The following is a 23920-nucleotide window of genomic DNA, read 5'->3' on the forward strand; positions in this document are numbered from 1 at the left end:
AAGAACTCCCTTGGAAATTTGATGGATGAAAGGATATCTCACTTTTTCAGGTTTGTGAAAATGAAACACTTCATTTCTCCCAGAAGAAGAATTTTTGAATTTTGAATTTTAACACACGTCTCTATGGGGAAATATTTACCCGTGTGAGCCCTGTAATGAATGAATCATAACCTTTTTGACGCCATCAAAGAGATTGGTCTCACGGTTGTAATGATCGCAAAGATTCATGTGCATCCGCTTCTGTGTGGAGGCGCTTTACTCCTTCACTCTCTGTGGACAACTGATCTATTTTATAATAGATATCAGTGTGTCGACCCGATGCAGACCTCGGTGCATAAACGAGTACATTTGTACTCTTAGGTCCTGTGTAACTGATTTAAAAAATGCTCAAGATATCACTTTTGATGCATGTGTAGGTCAGTTGTATCACAAAACATCCTACCATATTATATATAATAAAGCATAATATAAGGAGATATCACTATTTCTCTCGTTAAAACCATAACTGTATACGGTTTAATCTGGAAACATTTTTATCATAACTATTGTTCACATTTTGTATATTTAATAATATTTAACAACATCGATTATACTGGCTCCAATTTCTACATTGGTTGTTTCTATCCCTAACTCACATTTAAGAACTATTTTGAAGCACTATAATGCTGGGCTTTTGTTTCATCTGCAAATGGTAAATTATGCCTTCAATATGACAAATAGGAGCACATAGTTCAATGCAGGGGCCAAGGAAAGTAGTAGGCCTATTTTTGTGTGTAAACAGGGGTGGGGCTGCGGATCGGATGGTCAAGGGCAATTGGTACCCTCGCTATGGGAAGACGGCACCCTCGGATATTGATTTTGGTGTAATTTTATTTTGTAAAATATTTTGTTCGAATTGCAACTATATGAAATTTACAAAAGTGAAGTTAGATTATTCCTTTCAAACTTTTAAGATAAAGTTTAGCTGAAATATTGAATTACTTGAGTATTGCGGTTGCCAAAAGTGTATTTTACAGTTAATGTTATTCTGTTGGAAGAGTCTTTAGTTCACAAAACAAACACCCAGTGTGTGCTAAGTAATGAGAATCAATGATAAGTCTTTACGGCACGTTTTTCACAATGACAATGTAGAATTTATTTTTCCTATACCGTAGTTTCCCCATTCAATATTACAGTTTGTGATATGGGGTATTAGAAAATATTTGCAGTGCGTTTATAAATGACATATTCTCTTAATTTCCGTAGGATATTGCTAATAATGTTTGATGTGAATAATGATATTCTCTATTGGTTGAGGGTTATCATTTATATAAATAAAACATAATTTGTTTTATCAAAATTTGATGAGAGTCTGTTACGTGTGAAACATATTGGAACTTTGATTAGATCAGGTCATGCATGCAGTGTATATAAGATTCATGATCGTGATCAAACAATTACTCGTATCATCTGCAAACAGAGTACAATTAAGCAACAGAGATGAATTATGTAGCATACTATAGACACTGATGGATATTTACACAAATGTACAATGAATAAAGATCCAAAATTGGTCTTGCGGGACATATATAATAGCAGAGGATGTTTTATTAAGTGAATTCAGTTGACTGATTAAATACAATAAATGTAGCCTTTTCTTTTGCAGATAGTCTTCCATTAGAACCAGTGTACCGCTTGGTCTCGGATATTGTATTCTGTTTTTGTAACATATAGAATATCATGATCTATATCATCAAATGATCACTCTGATCCAAAGAATGCCAATGGAACGTTCCTGTTTTGAGAGATTCAACAATTGTATCATAATCGTTGAATGACAGCAAAATCTAGTGAATCTTTTTGTTTTAAAACTGTACATGCTTTCATCTCTGATTTTCGTCGTACTGTCAACCATTGTGTTGTACTCAAGATCATTATTTGTAGTGTTCTCATAATATGTTACATTCTGTTATAAAAAACAATTTAGAAGTCCTTTTACAAAGCTGTTCTAAAATGGTTAGGGATTGGTCGTGTACTATACCGATTAAAGGAACCTTCTCCCACCCCCCCCCCTCTGTTTCTCGACCACTCACTTTCTTTTCCTCGTGTCTGTATTTTACAATAATTTTGATTTTGTATCTGTGCCTGTTTTTGTGTGTTCATGTGCCTATATACCTTGCGCTGCGCTTGTCTATATCATAGTTGTCTCTATGCTAATGTAGAGTCTACGCTATTAAAAAAAATCTTCATAGTCAACATTTCGGGCATGCTGATTTACTGATCTGAATTAGTATATCATTCAACAAGAGTTTATATTAGTATCAACATCCACTGACATATCATGTGCATATAAACATTTAATATATATATATATATATATATATGTGATATATATATATATGATATATATATATATATACATATATATATAAATATATATGTAAATATATATATATATATATATGTATATGTATATATACAAATGTTTATATATAATATGCAATTATATTATACATGATTAAAAAATCATACATATATCATGCATACACACAGTCCCCCCCTCACACACACACACACACACACACATGTATATATATATATATATATATATATATATATATATTGTATATCATATAATACATTATACACCGACATTAATTAGTGATATGGATCTATGACAGGAAAGTAGGACTACGTGCATTTTGTTTAATAATATCATCATGATCATGGAGACTGTTCTACTATAAAAGCCACTTTATCTTACAGTTAACTGAGAAAATTCATACCTATGATTCCGTAACTTTTATTCTGTGTCTCTCTTGAACGGTATACATTTATTTCATTATTCTTAGCAAAGTCAAGATCAGTGGAGAATGGCATTACATTACTCCCACCAAAGACATAAGTTTAATTTTTTACATCTTATGTGTATATATATTTTTGAAACAAAGCTTTTCCAAACAAAGGGGTAAAATTCGAATGTGGTCTTCACTTTGGTATGATTCTCACTGCACGCTTCTCAAGAATTAAAGTTCAATAAAAACTCGATTCATATCTATAGATGTCCCAAATAATAAGTTGCAGTAAGTCATGAGAAGATCCAAACAAGAATATAATGAGGTTTGCTATATTCACATCACTTGCGCCTTGCTTATTTTCACATATATATGGGCTAGACCTGTGTGATTCCCGGGCCAAGTTTTCATCAATTGCAATAAAATGAACCTGTCATTCAAGTTGAAGTGAAAACTGGGGAAAGTAGTTTCTCAAAACGAATATATATATAGTTCCTGAAAAAACCCAAAACAAAACAAGGAGCTTCAAACCTGAAGCTCCTTGAAAAAAAAAAAATCACATCCCGACAAACCTGGAATAGCTTGTCGCAAATGAATTTATTCCCCATTAACAACGGAATAGATTTCCACACAAATATATGTTTGTAATGTTAACTTACATTTCCCATCGTTTACATGACACAGCTGCCCTAGCTGAGATCGGACCCGAATGAAATTCGTCATCTTTATACCCGGTGTAAGGAAATTTTCTGGTCTTTTACATAGTCTTTTGTTCCGGTGAACGTTGGCTTGTGCTTTTTTTTATTTATATACCAGCCACTTGCTTGAAAGAGCGTTCATAATGCTCTAACGATCTACACACACACACGAAGATACGTACGTACCATACGAGACAGTTCACCGATGGCGTACACGTTATTCGACTACTCCACACGCATACACACACACACACACACACACACACACACACACACAACAATCGCACCAGAGGATTGTTTATCCGCTACTTCACCGTATCGCATTGTACTCCATCGAAGAGGCGAATACCTTTTGCGAGCAGGCCTATACCAACGCTAGAGTTTGCCGATAAAATTGAAGACTATCTACCTCCAAGGTAAGACCCATGGAATTAAAATGTCTCTCACAGTGTGTACGACATTTCTGTATACATGATTGTATTATCTCGTAACATTCACCGTTTCGTCACAACAACAGGCAGTTCCAGTGCCAGAGGAAATGTTTCCCTGTGACCGGAGGTATACAGTACGAGTACCAACAGAGATAGAAACTGTGTGATACAGAATAGCAAAAAGAGAGAGCTGTGCGTTTTGCTCGACGTATCCCTGGTTGCTGCACGTAAATTACTGCAAATATTTCACTGCGACGGGCAAATATATACCATGCCTGAAAATCGATGCTGTCCTGGCCTGGCCTGACGGCGTCATTAATTATGCCGTACATATAAAAATATCAACTGCATAAAATTAGGGTTTATCGTGGATGTCCTGCTGTGGTTACAATGCAGCTGGACTAAAATGAACAATAGTTACATTCAAATTTACAGGGACTGTAGCTGGGAGGCAAAGAAACACCACTCGCACACATTCGTATGGCCTTACTTCCTCTATCACAAGGAGGTACAATGTACGAGCTCTTATTACCTGTTTACAATGTACGAGCTCTAATATTACCTGTTCACTCCTGCAATAGTTTATGTTCTGATAAGATAAGATTATATCTCGAGCTTTTGACACATTGTTGCAGGTACCAGCTACAATCCTGTCTCAGGGCTTAAAATGCTATCACACCCCTAGACATAACAGTACCATTCCCTCATTCCATGCATTGCTCGATGGTCAATTAACTTACGTTCCGGATACCCTTGCCAAAATAATGATAAAAGCATAAAAGTATAACGAGTGGTAGACAGAAAATCCGTCTGTCCGGAGAAGTTTTTTTTATCATTTTTTGACATTTACGGCTCTAGAGGGAATTCCATGAAGCCAGAAGTATAGTCCCCGCTGAACATAATTATCCCCGAAGACAAGATACAGACCGATCTTTCGGTCAAAACGGATGGGCACTTGATTGTCAAAGTTTGAAGCTCACGTCCAAATTCTCTTATCCGAATTGCCATAATGCAATTGCGAAAAATAATTTTACAATGCTATCAATTATACCAGAGCAAACAAGAGGTTAAATGTACCTTTGGTCTTGTCGTACAGTATGTGGAAAACAGAGGAAGAGGGATATTATAAATACACAAATATGATTATAGTCGGTGAGTGTAGAGTACGACGTTTTACACTTAAATAGTTTCAGGAAGTCTTTATAACGTTTATTTAATTTTGATAATAAAGAATTTACGGGAACGGGTACCGGTCGAATCGGGGTTATCATGTTCATTGAAATGATATGTGTTTCGTTTCAAAGAAGCAATTGTTTGCTCGTTTATATTTTTTTTATTCATTACTCAGCACAGCTACACGCAGCGTTGAGTTATTTCTTACGATGAAAATATGTGAATACAATCTTTTTGTGTGTTTCCTCCCTTGGTTTTGTAAATCTGCTATCAAGGAAAAGAAAGGGAATGCTTTATTGGAGCGCGCAATATAGGAGAGCAGGTAAACGCACGAAAGATTCTGTCGACAATCATGTGGGTGAACTACATTTTGATATACCTCGACGCTCCAATCTGGGAGTCCAAGCAGGTTGCAGTGGTGTGGATTTTCTTCTGTCATCCTTTGTTATTGTAACCCATTGACGTTCTGCCATCGGGGACGCTATGACTCATTAATCCGTTTCAACCTAGACGTAGCATGATGTACGTTCGAGTGTTGGTTGTTTGTTTGCGGAAAAACTAATCCATTATGCGCACTTTCACTCTATAATTTCTAGTTGGCTCGTATGTAGGGAAGAGGGTAGAATCATACGTAAACAAAACGTTGGGAATCACCTCTAAATTGGATGTTTACAGATAAGAGTGCTAAGTGCCGTTCATGTGCTTTCATAATAGGGAAGCAGTCGCTAACACATACTATGCAAATGAGATGACGTGATAGAGTCGTCATCTAGCGAGTCTTCCAATGTTGTGTTCTGCACACACACATGTTCATTCAATTATCTGAAGAAAAACATCAAAAAGTAATTCATTTAAACGGCAGTATAGTTTTCATTGTGCTATAAATAACCAAATAATTAAGATTTGGCGGGGGAGTTGTGTCCTATAGGAAATTGATTACAACATAGTTTTGCTAATACTTTTGTTCACGAACCAATGGGCTAGTCGCGAATTGGTGGCAATCATAAAGACCTCAACTATTCGGTGAAAACATTGTCAATGACTTTCTTGATTCATGCCCGAATTTGTTAAAATTCCTGCCGTTCAGTTCGTCTGATTTTAGGCTAAACTCTTTATGATGTAATTCAACTTGAACATGGGGGTGAATCTCCCTCCCCCGCCCCCATCCTGCTCTTTTGACGTTATTAAAGTCAGGTTTGACTTCCTCTTTCGTGCTTTCAAAACTGACCCAAAAGCACACTAGTCCCTCTCATTGTATATAGTCGCACTAGTAGCACTTGGTACTAAGTCAGTGTCATGGTCTCTGAATAATATCATATCCTTCTAACCATTCTTTCCGGTTTTACTTTCGATGCTATCACCAAGTGTTGATCTCGCGAAAACTTTTCGAGAATGTTGACATAATGGTGAAAAATTCCGAGTTGATATCATTCTTTTCTTTTTCGATTTTTTTTCGTGTTTTTTTTTTTTTTTTTTTGGTTGTTTTTTGCATATAATTAACGACTGTTTTGGAGTCGTGCTGTAATCGCGTTTTCCTTGTCTTTCAAGGATTGGCTTTCTTTGGTATTTTTATTTCTGATCATTTCCTGTAAATGCTACTTTTTCACTGCCATAACTGAGTGCTCTTCACATTCAATCGCCTATGTAATATACTGCACGTGTGAATCCTCAGATAAAATATATTTACCAAATGAAACTGAAAAGCTACTATAAAGAAGACTGTGTTGTGTAAGAGTTGTCGTACCACGTCTTATGTTTCAAACTTGTTACTGAGCTTAAATTATCGCATTCATCCTGTCATTTAATCGCTCCCAATCTGCTTTAGTGATCTGTTAACAGTCGATGGCGGTAGGTCTCGGACCTTTATACACAGGTTCCCAGTGGAGAATTGCACCAGGCAGGCCTTCTATTCAAATGCGTTCACAGTGGGTCGTTATTCTACCTCCATAGTGCAGTGGAAAACTGTTGAATCTCCTGCATTCTCACGAAAATAGAATTGGTATCCCCAGCTCTGCTGTTACGTATGCAATGTATATTATTGAACTCCTAAGTGTTGTGGGAAAAGTCTTCGCACGTGTAGTTCTGGCACGCCTGCAGAGTCTTGCCTCCCGGGTGTATCCAGAGTCACAGTGCGGCTTCAGGGCAGGCCGATCTACAGTAGACATGATCTTCTCACTACGCCAGCTGCAGGAGAAGTGCCGTGAGCAGCAAAAGCCGCTGTACATTGCCTTCATAGACCTGACGAAAGCCTTTGACCTGGTCAGCCGAAGTGGACTCTTTAGTCTCCTGCAGAGGATTGGATGCCCCCCGAGACTGCTCCAAATTATCATTTCCTTTCACGAGAACATGCAAAGTAGAGTCTGCTACAACGGGAGAACTTCTGATGCCTTCCCTGTGAACAGCGGTGTGAAGCAAGGCTGTGTCCTCGCACCGACACTTTTCGGAATCTTCTTCTCCATGCTCCTTCAGTACGCCTTTGTTGACTGCACAGAGGGAATCTACATCCGTACCAGAGCGGATGGGAAGCTATTCAACATCGCCCGACTGCATGCCAGAACCAAAGTTAGAGAGGTTCTTATCCAAGAAATGCTGTTCGCTGACGACGCTGCTCTGGTATCGCACACAGAAGCGGGATTGCAGAGGCTTGTTGATTGTCTGTCCCATGCCTGTAACGAATTTGGACTAACCATCAGCCTGAAAAAGACTAAGATCTTGACCCAAGGCACTGACTCTCCTCCAGACATCTCCATTAATGTCACACATCTGGAAGAAGTGGACTCTTTCACCTACCTTGGTTCAGCAATCTCCAGTTCCCTCTCCCTTGACAATGAGATAAGCAATAGGATAGGGAAAGCTACTGCAGTCATGGCCAAAGTGAACAGGCGCGTATGGAACAACAGTCAGCTGACCAAGAACACCAAGCTCTGCGTTTACCAAGCCTGCGTCCTCAGCACCCTGCTATACGGCTCTGAGTCCTGGGCAACATATGCTAGCCAGGAGAAGAGGCTCAACACCTTTCACCTCCGTTGCCTCAGACGACTCCTGCACATAAAATGGCAGGATAGGGTGACAAATGCAGAGGTCCTCCAGCGTGCCGGCATTCCCAGCATGTTTTCACTCCTCAGCCAGAGACGCCTGAAGTGGTTGGGTCATGTGCGTCGAATGGAACCAGGTCGCATCCCGAAGGACATGCTGTATGGAGAGCTAAGCGAGGGGTCTCGTCCCATGAGAAGGCCGCATCTCCGCTTCAAAGATGTGTGCAAACGTGACATGAAGACGATGGACATCAACACCAACACATGGGAAGGTGTAGCTGAGGATCGTCCGCTATGGAGAGGCACCGTCAGGGAGGGCGTTCAGAGAGCTGAAGCTGTAAGGCATGTACAGCAGACCGACAGGAGAGCTAAGAGAAAGGCACGGGCAGTCTTAGTATTGGCCCCAACAGACTTCATCTGCTGCAAGTGCTCTAAGGATTGCCATTCAAGAGTGGGGCTTTACAGCCACTCAAGGCAGTGCAAACTTCTTGCCTAGCTAGTGCTACGCCATCGTTTCTCGAGACGAATGGATGCCAACCAAATCTGCTATTCCTTCTTTCTCCTTGTTCTGTCTTTGTGCGCAGGATGTGGATCACAAATCGAACTTTGGACTTTGGTGTAGAGAGCGATATTGATACTCTGTGATATTCAGATAACGTTCGAGAGAACGGTGATAAGACGCTGCAGGGTACAGAAAAAAAGGGGAAGAACAGAACCCAAGGTGGCTTTTGTAACAGAGCTTCTATGAATGCACAACAACGTCCATTGTGAGGGGATTTTAGCACATTTACCGACGCTGCTCTTAGCTGTGAGGTTACTATTAAAAGTAGTTTGCATGTGCCTCTAACAACACGTCTAGTAATATGCATGGCCAGTGAAGCGGAATTCATAATCATTATGCTTCACAGTCTCGACACATTCATAACGAGGCATACTGCAAGGAAAATCGTGCCCTGACAAACAAAAATATGTAACATTATACTGTAGGTTTATGTGATGACCACAAACAATTTCCTTTCTTGTGTCCTTTCGTCATAGTAGGTGGTGTAGTAGTAGCTGTTGTTGTTTATCCTATTGCTTTTTATCTTTAGACCAGGAGGCAGTCCAGATTAGATGGCGCTCTAATATTCCTGATTGTTATCACTCCATGGTTAACGAAATGAAGGTGTCAGAGGTAAAGGCGCACGCAGACTATAATGTGTTATGAACACATGATCTTCGCCCTTCGACACTCCGTGCTCGCCCATCCGTACTTCGCCCCCTATTCTTCGCCGTCCGTCCATGGAATCAATCCCTTGATATTGAGGGACGCATTTCTATTGTTTACGCCTAGACGTTCTCGTTGCCCATTGTTTGCCTCTGAAAGAGATTACGTATAATATAAAAAAGGGTGATCTTCTCATCACCTTTCTCGCTGTAAAGAGTCGTTTACTGGTCCAGTGTTGATCACGTGTAAACTCATTGGATCAGCTGCTGTTGACAGTGTCTTACGTACGCTACTGAAAGCTTCGCATCATCTACCGTACCAACGATCACCTTGGATATTCGTAGGATTTTATGCGACCTTGTTTTACTTTGAACGGATTATCGAGTGCAACTAAAGGGGGCAATAAAAACCTCGCCTGGATTTAACTACTTGGTAATGTTGATTGTGCTACGTTATACAGATTGGTTCAACAAAATGATTTAGGTGAAGACAGACAACGTGTATTTACATAATGTACTTATAATGTCTAATTACGTTTCTTTCGTCATACGTTGCAGATAGACAGGTGCAGAAGTCGCCTTAGCACGACTTGTACGCATATAGGGAAGTACACGATAGTTTGCATAACAATTTTATTTTTAGTACGAATTGGAGATCAAAATGCAGGTTTGCCAAGAGTATATGAATACAATGGCCCTTGTTGACAGAGCATGCCAGGTCAGGCTACATTGTTTGTAGCTGTATCAGCCGCATTCGCACGGGTTTGGCACAGTAGTAGGTTACTTATTTGCTGCTGGATCAAAGTCCATTGCTTTCAGTATTGAAGGTTCTCTGGTTTTCCAGGTATGTAAAGACGTCGCCCAGAAGTTCAAGTTTGTGATAAACATGACTCTGTTATATTCCAACAATGTACAATTTGTATGTCTACAGCCCGCCTTGGCCTTAGCACTTCATTTGAAGATTTGGAATTTGTATCTTGTTTTAGATGTGCCAATCGTTCGTCGGCATAATTATACGAGACATTCCAAACCTCTACTCATACTTTTGATGTTTCGAACATATAATTTTGGATTCACTTCGTAAACGAGGACAATTTCAAAACAAACTGATACTGTACATCAGAATGTTGACTATCGAGAGCATTGTCACAATGCAAAAGCTTTCATGGAGTGCCAGCTTTGATGAGAAATACGCTGTACGTTCCTGAACTTTTCAAACGTGCAAATCCATCAAACAAACATAGGCCCTATCCATTTTTTTTAACGCACAGTGTGTGTGACATATACACACAAATTGCACGTATGTACGCACATCTTAAAAACCCTACATCACATACACACTCTGTTTACACGCTCCAACGTCTACTCAATTTTGTTTGTTTGTGTGTTTGTTTGTTAAGTTAAAACGTTTGAACAATTCTGATATATATAACGTGGTTTCACGGCGAACACCATGAAAGTATGAAACAGCATGCCTGACATCTATGTTGTAGGATGCACGGGATTCCACAATGTATAAGCATGTTTTCAGTGTGTCAAAGAAGGGCGACAATCCAGCATTTCATGTAGCTTCCACGTCATATTCTTTGTTTTATTTTTTTTTTCGGGGTGGGGTGGGGTTGTTGTTTGTTTGCCCACGTCTAACTACTTCTACAAGTAAACAGTCCGTAAACGACTGGTTGCATCAGTCAACAGCGTTATTTAGAGTTTTATATGAATCATTGTACATGTACCACGGGTTAATTGGCCTGTGTATGAAATCGTAACGGGTCACGTACGCCGTATTTCTGCGACGGCAAAAAGTAGACTGGAAACTTTTGTTGCTCTTTCCACCGTGGTGTCGCAGTACGATTGTGGCGACCGGAGCATTCAGCTAAGAAATGATCACCATTCTTTCTCGGGCTCCGAAACCTAGACATCGCCTGATTATCCAACTCACCAATGACCACTATACAATTACTAGAATTTCATACTCGACAACCCAAGTAGAGTTATTTTTCTGGTTTCTTCTTTACCCCGAGAAGAGCATTCCTAATGCTGACACCAGACACAAACAGCCACTATTTTGAGGTGTAGCACAACATGAAGATTGACATGGATAAACATGGATAGATTGACAACCTTAATGTCCAAATGATGGTGTTATTTTACGGTTTTGGATGAAAATATAGGTTAGAAGGTAAGTACTATCTCATTTTTCCTTTTTTTTATTCCTCTCTGAGAGAGGGTTAATGTTTAGTCGTCGCTGATCACGACACACTTTAGTGCGCTGATTACAGAGAATGCAGAGGTATCTCAGTCGGCTGCTGTCCTTTTGTGTGAAATATACAAGTATTACGTCATCGTTACAATGGTTATTCATGTTCACGTCGATGCCTTTAATTTCAGATGACGCCACCACGTTCCAGAGAGAGAGAACCAATACCGACGGCTTGACAGCCCCATCCCCACCGGGTCGACTTCTCGTGATATGTCCTACTTTAAACTCGACTTTACAGTCATGGAATCCGACCCCGACCTCAGTTCAACGAACGAACTCAGTGATGAAGACGAAGTCGACACTCTTCTCGACAGATTGCCCCCGCAGCCCGTCGACCGGACCCACCAGGCTCGGAAGGGTAGTCGCGTCATCAAACCGAAGGAGCGGAAACACATCCTCCTCCTACTCGTCACGGCCTTGGTCTTCTCCACGCAGTTTGCCTGCCGAGGCTACTTGAACGGCGTTTTGTCCACGATCCAGCACAGTCTGGACATATCGCAAGTGGAGGCTTGGCTAATCGACATCGCTTTCGACTTCGGTGTCGTTCTCGGCGTCACCTTGCTGCTCGTGTGTCGGAGGTGTGTCAACCGACCTCGATGCGTCGCTGGAGGCTCGTTCCTCGTCGGAGTCGGCCTCTTCGCCTCCTCCATTCCATACTTCTCTCTCCATCCGCCATCAGCCTGGCTGTCGTCGCCCGTGGCGTCCAACTCACCGCAGTACGAGATCTGCGTTCAGGGGAGGGTCCCCGACGACGACGGCGGCGAGGATGGATCAGAAGACGAGCTGGAGAAGTACATAAATAGTCTCAGCGGCAAGGAAGTGGCCGTGATTTGTGGCATGTTTGTAGCGGGGCTTGGTGCAGCGCCTCAGTGGGTCTGCGGCCTTACCTATCTTTGGGATCGCACACAAAAACATCCGATTGTCATTGTTGGTAAGTTAAGGGTTAAACATTTTCCTTCCAATCTTATTTCCCTTGATGGTGTGAACCACACTCACCATGTTTATTTTGATACCTAATCTTCACTCATTTGTTCTTCCTATCTTCCTTCACCTTTGTGAAGGAAAAAATGTCTAAGCCGCTTTGAATGTCAACGACATGATACATAACAATAATGTCATTATGTCATCAATATTCGGGCGATAAATGTTATTTTATTTATTCGTTCACCATCGGAAGATTTCATCAAGTTTAGAAATTTATTTAAAGTTCTTTCCTTGTAGATCAGAATTTGATAGTGCATATTTCTGAAGAGTATGACCTCTCGTTTGGGCATAGCTGCATTGTGTGTTTATGTAGTCCTTTTGGAAAAGAGCCGAGTGCAGTTAACAGTCAATGAACACCGGTTAGGTATATTTTGATTGACGACGCAATATTGTTTGATTATAGTAAGAAGCTCTATGCGTTCTTCTTGATTCTTTTGTAAGCCTTCTATTTGTCGGCGTCCGTCCTCGGTCAGTGGACGGGGGAAATCCTTTCCTTCATCATCGAAAGCAAGACAGAGCAGCATAATTCTTACGGTGCTGTGTCCAGATGGTGGCTGGGATTTCTCCTCATAGGTAAGTCTGCGAAAAATTCGCGGTCACGGTGACGGTTAATTGGTGTCTTGCATCAAAGTTATATCTTGTCTTCCTCTGAAAAAAAGATGTATATTTACATGATATGACAGCTTCAACACTGTTGCTGTTTGTGACTACGAAAATCATCTTCCGGTCTTGTGATATTGTTGTCGGTACAGCAAATATCTTTCATAAGAGCCACTTATGCTGTGTTTGCACCATGTTCCCGGCGGTCACGGCAGCAGCAACGTTTGCCGCCGGGAACATGGTGTAAATGTAGCATTACAAGGCACATCTTAATTATGTTTGTTCCATGTGAAACACAGAAAAAAAATACACCTGAAGAGTAATTGATCACAAAAGAAGTTAACTCCACTCTAGTTGATATGATATTATCTTTGATTAAAGCTGCTGAATGAAGGAGAATAATACGAAATTGCGGGGGATTATTGATCATAACTTCAAGATTGTTCCTTCTCATGTGACGAGTTATGTATCACTGGAAAGATTTAAAGGAGACCTCCGGATGATTTTCAAATTTTTACATTTGAACATATATAAATTAGTTATACTGGGTACAGAGTTTGAGGATTTATAATGATTGGGATGAAAAATAAGAATGTTTTCAAAGTTTAAAACAAATTGCAATGAACAAGGATGATGACATGGCAGCCTCACCATAAGAATGCATGAGATGTGGCTCAAGGAAGCAGCACAAAAGAAGAAGGCATGCATAGATTACACACAGGTGAGCTTGCAAGCATGCGGTATACTGTAATGGAATGACACTGCTACATTTCTGAGATATGTGAGGCTCCTATGTCATCATCTTTGTTCAGTGTAATTTGTTTAAGGTTTTTGAAAGTACTGTTTCTCTGCTCAAGAACCACAATAAATTCTACAAATCTATACATGAAGCTGTTGATTTATGTACTACATGATGTGAAATTATGAAAATCGTCCGGAATGCCCCTTTAAGTTTGTTTCCTTTGATGATGCACTTACTTAAAAATGTGATGGCGCCATCTTCGATAAAACTACTCACCTGCAGTTAGTTATTGTCCAATTTCATTTATTAGAAGACAATATGTCATATCACCAAATATAACTTATTACAGTCTCACAATCTTAAAGGTCCAGTTTACCTTTGGGAGCAGTGATTTCAAAAATTTTCAAGATATCATATTTGATGCATATGTGTAGGTCTGTTGTATCATAAAACATCCTACCATATGAAATATTTGCAATAAAACCTAAAATATAAAGAGATATCAGGGTTTTTCTCAATAAACTGTAACTGTATACGGTTTAGTCTGGAAACATTTTTTATTATAACTATTGTTCACATTTTGTGTATTTAACAACACTTAACATCAATTATATGGATTTAAATTTTGACAGAGGTTGTTTCTATCCGTAACTCACATTTTACAACTATTTAAAGCACTAATGCTGGGTTTTTGTTTCATCTGCAAATGGTAAATTATGCCTTTAATCAATTAATTACGTCCAAGCTTTTGTCTACTTATCATCATCAATTCTTTGAAATATCAGTAGTTTTGATGGTCACCTCAGCATTTCTTGTAATCTGCTTAACAGTGAAGGATAAACATCGTCATCAAACGACTTTATGCTCTCTTTAATGAAAAGGGCTGATCGAGTTCGTCACGGCCTTGTTGCTCGTCATGTACAACGACGTTCCGGAGGGCGGCAAACCCGTAGAGCAAAATACCCAACGTGACCGTCTGGCTAGCGAATCTTCCACGCTAGGAAACAACGAGCAGACGTCTGCCATTGGCTCACCGCTGGGGGCGCCAGATCAAAACGACAGTTTCTACTACATGCGTCTGGACGACGTTGGGAATATGCCGACAACTCGACATGGTAAAGAAGAGTAATGTAGTGTTCTCAGCTCCATGCAGTCATGACATTTGCTCCTGCGACAAAAATTGCTCCTATGAAGTATCTGCACGCTATACCAAACATAAATTCCACCGCAAACATAACCCTAATCCTAATCATCACATCAAACTACTACGCCGAAAACCCTTTCACAACGCTGCAACCCTGACCCTAAATTCTTGGAGAAAATAAGACCGGAGCAATACTGTCGCAGGAGCTAATGTCGTGTCACCAGCGTGTGTTGTCCCCTTGTGTGTTATGTTAGTAGCTGCCCCTGATTACTCACTACACCGTAAACATACTCTATTTTATTTGGACTGCATTAATGTGAACGGCGTTAGAGAGGGCATCTCTCCATTCTGTCTTTGTTCGTCTATTTCTTCCGTTTATCTTTCCATCTATCTGTCCACTACATATCGCTTTCACACTCTCTTTCGCTTGAAAGGACACGTGGCTACAACAAGGTAAATCGTTCACCACGATGCGCGATGTGACACAGAATGAGTGATTTTTGGTTTGAAGTGTTCGCATACTCGTGCATTCTTTTTGATAAATACATGTATAGCGACGCATGCCCCCATAACGAGCTGTTAAAGAGGGATGTGGTCTAGTCAGGGAGGCGATCCGTGTTCTAATAATAATCATTTCATAAAGTGACTGAGTAATATTTTGTACCGAAAATCGAAGTTGTGCTGCCGTTTAGAATCTTGAGTATTCTTGGTGAGTTTCTGTAAGGATGGACACGGAGCATGGTCTTATGCTTCAAGGACACAAATACAAAGTACATCGCGTTGTATAATTTTTGAATGAACAATCTAGTTTACTGCAATGTCCATTGTAATGTATCAGTCCTGAAGAGACTTAATGATATGATTATATCTCCTAGCGTAATGGCATAATGTGTCTGGTTGATACCGTTTGCTGACTATAAATTTTGTTATCCACCTAAGGCGAACCACGAGGGGTCGGCATCACTGGCCCGTTTTCTTATTGATAGTGGGTGGGTAAGGGGACCACTTCAGCGAGTTGGCACCCTGCTCTTTGCAATGAAAATATTATACATTACATATAATATTCCGTCACATAAAATTGTTTTCCACAACTTTGCCAAGCATACTAATCATATAAATTGAAATAAATGTGAACCCATAATTACTTATACGTTAAATTACTTATACGTTGTCCTCATGCAATAAATGTTTTTATCTGAATCCAATTACAAGTTATCATTGAACATGCGCGTCTTTATTATGAATGTAAATGTTGTTTTAATGCATTTCTTGTATTTTCATGCAGTTCAATTCACTGAAACGTGTTGTACCGTGTACAGACAGAGTAATCTAGTTTTGCTCTGTCTAGCTGTGAGCTTTGAGGCGGCCATTCTCGTCGGTGTTTTAATCTTCCAGCCCAGATTCTACGGCATCATGTCCGGCGTCGGCATTTTCCACGCAAATTTTTACTTCTGTAAGTTAAACGCCTGCGTCTGTGCTGGAATTCATTCCCCTTTATCAAGTTACGAGAATATAAATGTATTTATTCAAAGGGTTGGAGAGGTGCTTTATCAGAAATTTTGGTCTTTCTGAATACAGAGCTCGCATTTATAGCATCCCAAATATCTGCCTGAGAATGTATAATCTTTCCCCTCTCCATGATCCTTTTGACATAAGAGAGTACAGAAAAAACGAAACCTTAGGAAACGGTGGAAATTCCGTGTTTTTTTTTATTATTGGGTGTCAATAGTGGAACACTTTAACAGTATGACATTTCAACCAAGAAATGAAAAATTAGAAATTACAGCAATCATGCTTTCACCAATGCAACTGTCGTTCACAAATTATCATAGATGGTAATGCTTTGTCAACGATATGACCTGTCTGTAAGGTACACACTGAGAAAAATAGGTGTAACTTTAGTAAAGTTACATCAATTTGTGTTCAGTGATGTATACTAGGGTATTTCAATCAATCAGTCCTTGTTCTGACTCATGAATTTGTTATTTTACAGGGATTTATCCGTTAATGCCACTTGATTTTTACTTCCGGGGAGGGTGGTTGCCCATGATGCAAATTACATTGTATTATTTGGTGACCATTTGTCGGGTGACCTGTGTAACAATAAATCAATTTCTATCACAGGGACAAATAGTAATGAGATAGATATGAAGAGTTTGTTTGCAAAAACCGATAAGTCAATGTTTGTCGAATGGAGATATTTGCGATTAGAGGTCAAGAAAAATAAAGAGAATAATAAGAAATTTTTTGCTTCTTTTGACCATAACTTCAAAAATGTACCTTTATAATTATGTAGTGACCAATATATCATTTGAAAGGTATTATTTTGTACTTTATGACTGAGACCGTACTTCAAATTCTTCAAAAATGGACTTATCGGTTTTTGCAAACAAACTCTTCATATATAGATAGATAGATAGATAGATAGATAGATAGATAGATATACGTTATGTATATAGCTAGATATGCCTATAAGGTTGGCGGGAGAGAAAATGTAAGAAACCTTGCGAATTCGTAATATTTGTTTTGTTCTTGTTTTTCAATCTATGATCGAATGTTTCCTGCTGCTTGTAGAAATCTGTGAGTTCCCAATATGACATTCATGCTCTTACTCAAAATGTGACCCTGCACCACAAAACAAACAAAAATTCGCCAGACATGAAATTTTGGGTAAGAGCATATTCTGAAAGAGCAGACTTTAAGCTTTAAAATGATGTATTACTCAAATCAAATGGACTCTCCTAGCCTATCTAAATATTGGAAAGAAAGCACACACTCAGGAAAAGTGTGAACTGAGAAAAGAGGCTCTGAAGTACAGTGTCTATTCAAGAGCTTAATCTTTACCAAGCTGTGCTGGTTGTGCAATGAATGGGACAAAAAAAAAAAAAAAACCAGGATGTAAACCACTGGAGTAACAACAATGAAGGGAGTATCAGATTAAACTGAAATTAAGCATGCCTTGTTAACACATTCTGTCCTTAATTAATGCCAACTTTTAAAGTAGTAGCATTATCCTTTCAAAAGTTATAGGAGTAGAAAGTGAAGAGTGTGTACAAGGTTTTTAAGAAATTAAAAGGGGACTCTAAAGACACACTTAATCACACATTTCTGCCAAAACATGTTCGAGATAAACTGCTAAAAAAAACACACTTTCCTGCCCGTTTTATGATTCCAAATTTTAGCATAATGTAGAAGAAGACTTGCTCTTTCAGAAAATATGAAAAAGTCAAGATCGGCTCAGTTGACCCATTTCACCTATTTTCAGTCCTCACACAAAATCAGTGTGTGCGACTTTTTGTTCGTTTTGTGACGCACGGTCACAAATATGCAAGTACACACTTGTTTCTCTCCCATCAATAGCTTCGGCGGTCTTCATTGGTCTGCTGGTCGGTATCGTGATCGGTCTCGCGGTACTCCTCCTCATGAAACCGTCTGTCACTCACATGTGGCGGATGACGTGGATCGTGTGCATTGTTACCATGGGGATAATGTGGGTGCTGTTCCTCTATTCGTGCGATGAGGCGCCGGTGAACGCGTACACCGAAAGCCCGGGAACACAAACCGGGTGAGAACACGCCCTCATACGGCAGATGCAATTGAACGCAGTCGTCTGCCATGGTATAACTATTCCAAGTTTAGTCTAAATACAGTTTGGATTTCCGTAGACTGGGCAGATTTTATTTCAGATAGTAACACCTATCCGTAGCGCTTCTTTCATAACTTCTGTCACAACTTGAGAAGTAAGTTTGACAAGTTAAGTGGTTAAGTGTTCCACAATGAACATAAATATGGAGTTGTATTCTACCAGTTATAGTCTTTGTATAACAAGAGCATGGGTGATTGGATTTTCCTAGCAAGTGATAGCATTGACACTCTTTAGAATAATAGATTTGATGTCTTTTAAATATAGTTAATTTGTTTTTAGTTGCAGTTTTCTGCGGCTTCTCCCCAATTGAAGTTGGAGCCATCTTTTTATTAAAAGAACCCCATTTTGTCCCTGGAACATTAGAAGATTCAGAGGTGACCCTGGTTAATGTAGAAATTATGTCCTCCGGCACGATTTGTGCGCGATTTGTATTCACGTGATCTGCAAGGGTTTGGTGTTGTATAGTAGAAACAAAGAACTCCCACGATGCCACCCTGATCTTCTCGACAAGTTAAGGCGGTATGATTGTTTATGTATGTATGTATATATGTATTTATTCATTTATTTATCAATCGATTTTTCTTTATTTGTTGATATAATATTATTTTATATAATATATTTGTTTTTTTTTGTTTACATAATATATAATACATAATATATAATATACAATATATAATATATAATATATAATATGTAATATATAATATATAGTATGTAATATATAATATATAATATATAATATATAATATGTAATATATAATATATAATATATAATATATAATATATAATATATAATATATAATATATAATATGTAATATATAATATGTAATATATAATATATACATACTATATATCAATTTATCTAATTATTCATTTTTGCCCGGAATTCTTTTTGACGCAAGTGAGACTATGTATGGAACCATGAACATTTCAATTTTATGCCAACTGTGTTGGTCTCATGCGGGAGGGTGGGTGGAGTGATAATACGTAACACTGCATCGGCTCTTCTCACTGAAATTGGAAACGAGGACTTCCTGATTATAATCCAAACAACTACCAAAGTGGATCATTCGTGTTGTCAATGTGTTTGCAGAAAACGTCATAATTTTTATACTCTGAAAACATATTTGACACTGGTATTTAACATTCATCAATTTGTAATGACCTCCCCCTTTCTATTCTTTTTTTCTCTCACTTTAAAGAGCTGACGATCTTTCACGCTGGATTGATTTGAACCAGACTTGCTCCGAAACGTGTGGCTGTCCCAACAACATTTGGCACCCCGTCTGCGGTTCGGATCACGTGACTTACATCTCCCCTTGCCTGGCTGGGTGCAGGGAACTCACGGGGACGGGAAAGATCGTAAGTAGTAGTGTTCCCCAACTTGGTATTCATGGTGGTTGTTATGGTGATATTGAAGGGAGGTGATGGGTAATGATCATTATGGCAGTTGTAATGTTAGTGACATGCTGATTGTTATGATGATGCTGACGATGATAACAATAATTCTAATAATCGTGATAATAATTGTTATAATCTAGGTACAACAGCATTGGTAGTAAAAGCCGTCATAGTGACGTTAATATTTTACTTATAATTGAAGTTATATGTATTATATTTAGTAGTACTAGCATTTTTCTCACTATTACAATTTTTTTTATTACTATGATTTAGTATCAATGCACTGTATTATTATTATTATCATCATCATTTTTTTTTACCATAATGATCATGGTCATCATCATTATCAAGCAGGCCTACAACACTAATCTAAATTTTGTTAAATATCTATCGCTTTTATTGATGGTGCAGAACTTTACAAAGTGCCTTTGCATAGAGGATTCGGAAGGGAACATGGGCAGCGCCACCAGCGACCCGTGTCCGGCAGACTGTAACCCGCTGTGGTCCCACATGATGGCGCTCTTTGTAATCTTCCTGCTGACTGGCGTGAACTTCCCGGTCATTCTCCTCCTCATCACAGGGTATGTACAGCTACTATGTATTGTATTGTGTTGTATTTATTTTCTGTCATGAAAAGATAATTATGCAATCAAATATATATTGCATTGAAAAATAGACACTTCAACGGAGGGATGACCCAGTCAGCGTTGTTATCGTAACAGCGCTACTTTACAGAGGGTTCCCTTTCATGAAAAATATAAACAAAGCAGTCACAGGTATACATAAGAAGAAAGTACAAACATTCAGAGTAATGTCAGATGAGAATTGTATACAATTGTAAACTTCAATGATGTTTGTGTGTTTTTGTTTCGTTGTTGACATGTTGCTGATATATGTTCATTTTTGTTGGAGGTTTTGGTTGTTCTTCATGCTTTTCTTTCGGTAAGATGAGAGGTATTTGGAAGGAGGTATTAATTTGCCCGTCATATTTATCACCTACACCTATATGGATTCCCATGGGTAATCTTGACCTGAAAGCTTAGAGTCTTGAAAACTATAGATAGTGGTAGTCTTTGTTTAACCCCTGACCCCTCCCCCTCTCTCCCACTCTCTCTGTGTATTATTATGTATAATGTATAATGTATAGGGTTATGAGCGTAAGTATGCATATCTTCCGTATTATGTAATGTGGCTCTGCCTCAATAGGGCTAGGTCCAATCATTTGGGTCAAAGAAATACCTTTTTTTTTCAGGAGTTGGCCTACATGACGTAAAAATTTGCCGAATTTTGATCGAAGCATAATCACACTTTAATCCTGATGTTTTTGATAGGTGACTGATGTGGCAATGAAATGTAATCAAGATGCCGGTCGGGTGTATTTGAATGATTTTTCCCTTGTGAATCATGCACGGTGTCCTGACCTGTTCTTTCCTTTCTAGAACGGTGCCCAAGGAAAAGAGAAGTCAGTCTCTAGGAATGCTTGTCATGTCATGGCACCTTATTGGTAAGATTTATTCATTTACTCTTCTCATTGTTGCATTACATTTTGAAAATATGTGTTACGTTGGGTGAAAAACAAGCACACAATGAAACAAAGTTACATAGATGTATATGAAGACGGCGTTTCTCAATCGGATTTGTTAATCCGGATTTGTTAATCCATCCGTCGGAAACCCAATGCAATTTTCGTTTTAATCATGTCCTATTGTCGATAAGCTTTTTGTTAATCCTTTGTCACCATGTCTTCTTAATCACCTGTTGCTGTATAGCGTTTTCATCAACAAGAAATTTTCGTTTTTTTTTTTTTTTTTTTTTGGGGGGGGGGTAATTTTGTTCAAAAATCGATGAAGTTCATCATGATTTCCCGTTTTTCCCAATGATTGATTTTTCTTTGATTTCTCCCGGAACTTCATTTTCCTATCATTGCCAAGAGCAATTATCTCTCCCTCTAAATATGCATGTATATATATATATATATATATATATATATATATATATATATATATATATATATATATATATATATATATCATATATATATATATATATATATATATATATATATATATACATATATATGTTTTACACTATTGATAACATTTTCGTCTTTTTTGCCCATGTGTCAAAATAGGTGTTCTTCCAGCATTTGGATTCTTCAACGCCATCCTGGGCCAAGCATGCTCCCTGTGGCAATCGCAGCACGAGTTTCCGGGTCAGCACTACCGAGACTGCCTCATGTACCACCCTGGCAAACATCACTTCTTCTTCGTCTCCCTCGTAGTCTTTCTCAAGGCCATCGCGCTGGCCTTCTACGCCATCTCTTACCGGGCCGCCGTCAAACAGCAGAAGGAGGAGGCCGACATCGCCAGCAGCAGGAACTGGATCGGGTACAACGGCGCGAGGGCCAGCGTCGAGTTAGGCCGAGTTGACCAGCGAGGGAACGCCTCGGTCTCAAGGTCGCCGACCTTCTTGTGAAGGACCAAGGCGAATCGTCACTGGTCGAGATTCACATTCCATGCACTGGGGTACTGTTTGGACTCTTTCTAAGGCAGCTAGTCATGTCGGAAAACATGATTATGTTATCTAAAGACTTCGACCTCACTCACAACACGTGACATTCTGAAGAAATATCCTGCATATAGAGCTTCTGCGGTCATTCGAAGGATTGCAAGGAAGAGTCATATAGGCGTACTACATGTAGGCCGGCCCATAGTAGGCCTATGAACTGTCGTACCCTCAAAACGTATTATTCCAGTCTTCATTCTGTTTTTGTCATGTACGTCAGCCATGGAATCAATTTTTTTAAATCGTGATCAGCGTTGAGCCCAATCTGTTGGAACGAGATTACCATACTTGTGTGTGACGATGTTTTGGGACTTCAGAAATGACTTTGTTTTGAGGCACAGTACTTTGCCAATGGCAAACCTCCCAGCACACAGCTTTTATGGCGCCGCACAAATTGTACACAGATGGTAATCAGTAGATTCAGAAATTCAAGAATCTGGAACGGTACAATTGACGTTAAATCTGTTTATGATGTACGTGATGATCGCTGTATAGGATTTGCCGTGCCGTGTTGGCATTGAAACGAGCAGTTACAAACTTGTGCCGTTATAGATGGCGTTTTACAGATTGAAGATCGATCAAGAGCTGGCCTCTTAAACTGTCTCACTCAACATACAAATAAACGAATGAATAATGAACAAAAAGACACTTTGACAAACAACAGACAACAGCCGACAATGAAGGAACAAAGAAAGGAAAAGTATAAAAACTAAATAAAATACGAGTAAACAGCTCATAGGAAATGACGAGAATGATCATGTAAGATTATAACACTGTCTGTACCTCACTGTTGAGTTAACTGTGCTTCGGTTCGTCTATTATGCCTTAGAGCCCACAACATTAAGACGGCTAATTCAGTCTCGTGTTTTTGTCGTTGTTGTTTGTAGGGATTGTGTCTTTCCTCTTATCGTATATGATTCATTTCACTAATTTGTGATATTTTTCAAACGGCTCGTACAGTACATTGATCTTTCAGAGAACAATTTGTAGTTGTGTGTTGAATCTGCAGATGTTGCCAGTGCGTTTTTTGTACTATTTCGTGTGAATTTCGGAAAAATGAAGTCTTTCTTTGTATAGAGTGTTGCACTAAATTATTCGGACAATGGAATATGATGTCAAGAATCTCTGATAAAGGGCATGAATGTGATATTTTGTTTATAGATTGTAAATTTTAAGAAAGCTGAGATTCTACCCGGATGCCGACTGTTTCCATTGAGATCTTGTCCCTTTTCTGTTTACTCGGTTTTATTCACTTTAGGT

The 23920-nt window shown here is 39.0% G+C and overlaps 1 protein-coding gene across 1 annotated transcript; it reads left to right on the plus strand.

The window, feature by feature from the left end:
* The first annotated feature begins 9618 nt into the window (after positions 1 to 9618).
* On the plus strand, positions 9619 to 22734 carry LOC140240030 (solute carrier organic anion transporter family member 5A1-like). The gene is made up of 10 exons (XM_072319841.1): positions 9619 to 9750; positions 11706 to 12508; positions 13003 to 13134; positions 14785 to 15018; positions 16333 to 16500; positions 18408 to 18612; positions 19897 to 20056; positions 20507 to 20676; positions 21535 to 21599; positions 22227 to 22734. Exons 2-10 carry the CDS (start codon positions 11788 to 11790, stop codon positions 22568 to 22570), a joined length of 2199 nt encoding a protein of 732 aa, XP_072175942.1. The 5' UTR covers positions 9619 to 9750; positions 11706 to 11787; the 3' UTR covers positions 22571 to 22734.
* Positions 22735 to 23920: the final 1186 nt, after the last annotated feature.

This window comes from Diadema setosum, chromosome 16 (genome assembly GCF_964275005.1).
Source record: "Diadema setosum chromosome 16, eeDiaSeto1, whole genome shotgun sequence".
Classification (NCBI taxonomy): Eukaryota; Metazoa; Echinodermata; class Echinoidea; order Diadematoida; family Diadematidae; genus Diadema; species Diadema setosum.

Coding starts and splice junctions, on each gene's coding strand:
- LOC140240030 (XM_072319841.1), top strand. CDS start 11,788: ATGTCCTACTTTAAACTCGACTTTACAGTCATGGAATCCGACCCCGAC. Junction 20,677..21,534: donor ATTCTCCTCCTCATCACAGG/GTATGTACAGCT, acceptor TTTCCTTTCTAG/AACGGTGCCCAAGGAAAAGA. Junction 21,600..22,226: donor CATGTCATGGCACCTTATTG/GTAAGATTTATT, acceptor GTGTCAAAATAG/GTGTTCTTCCAGCATTTGGA.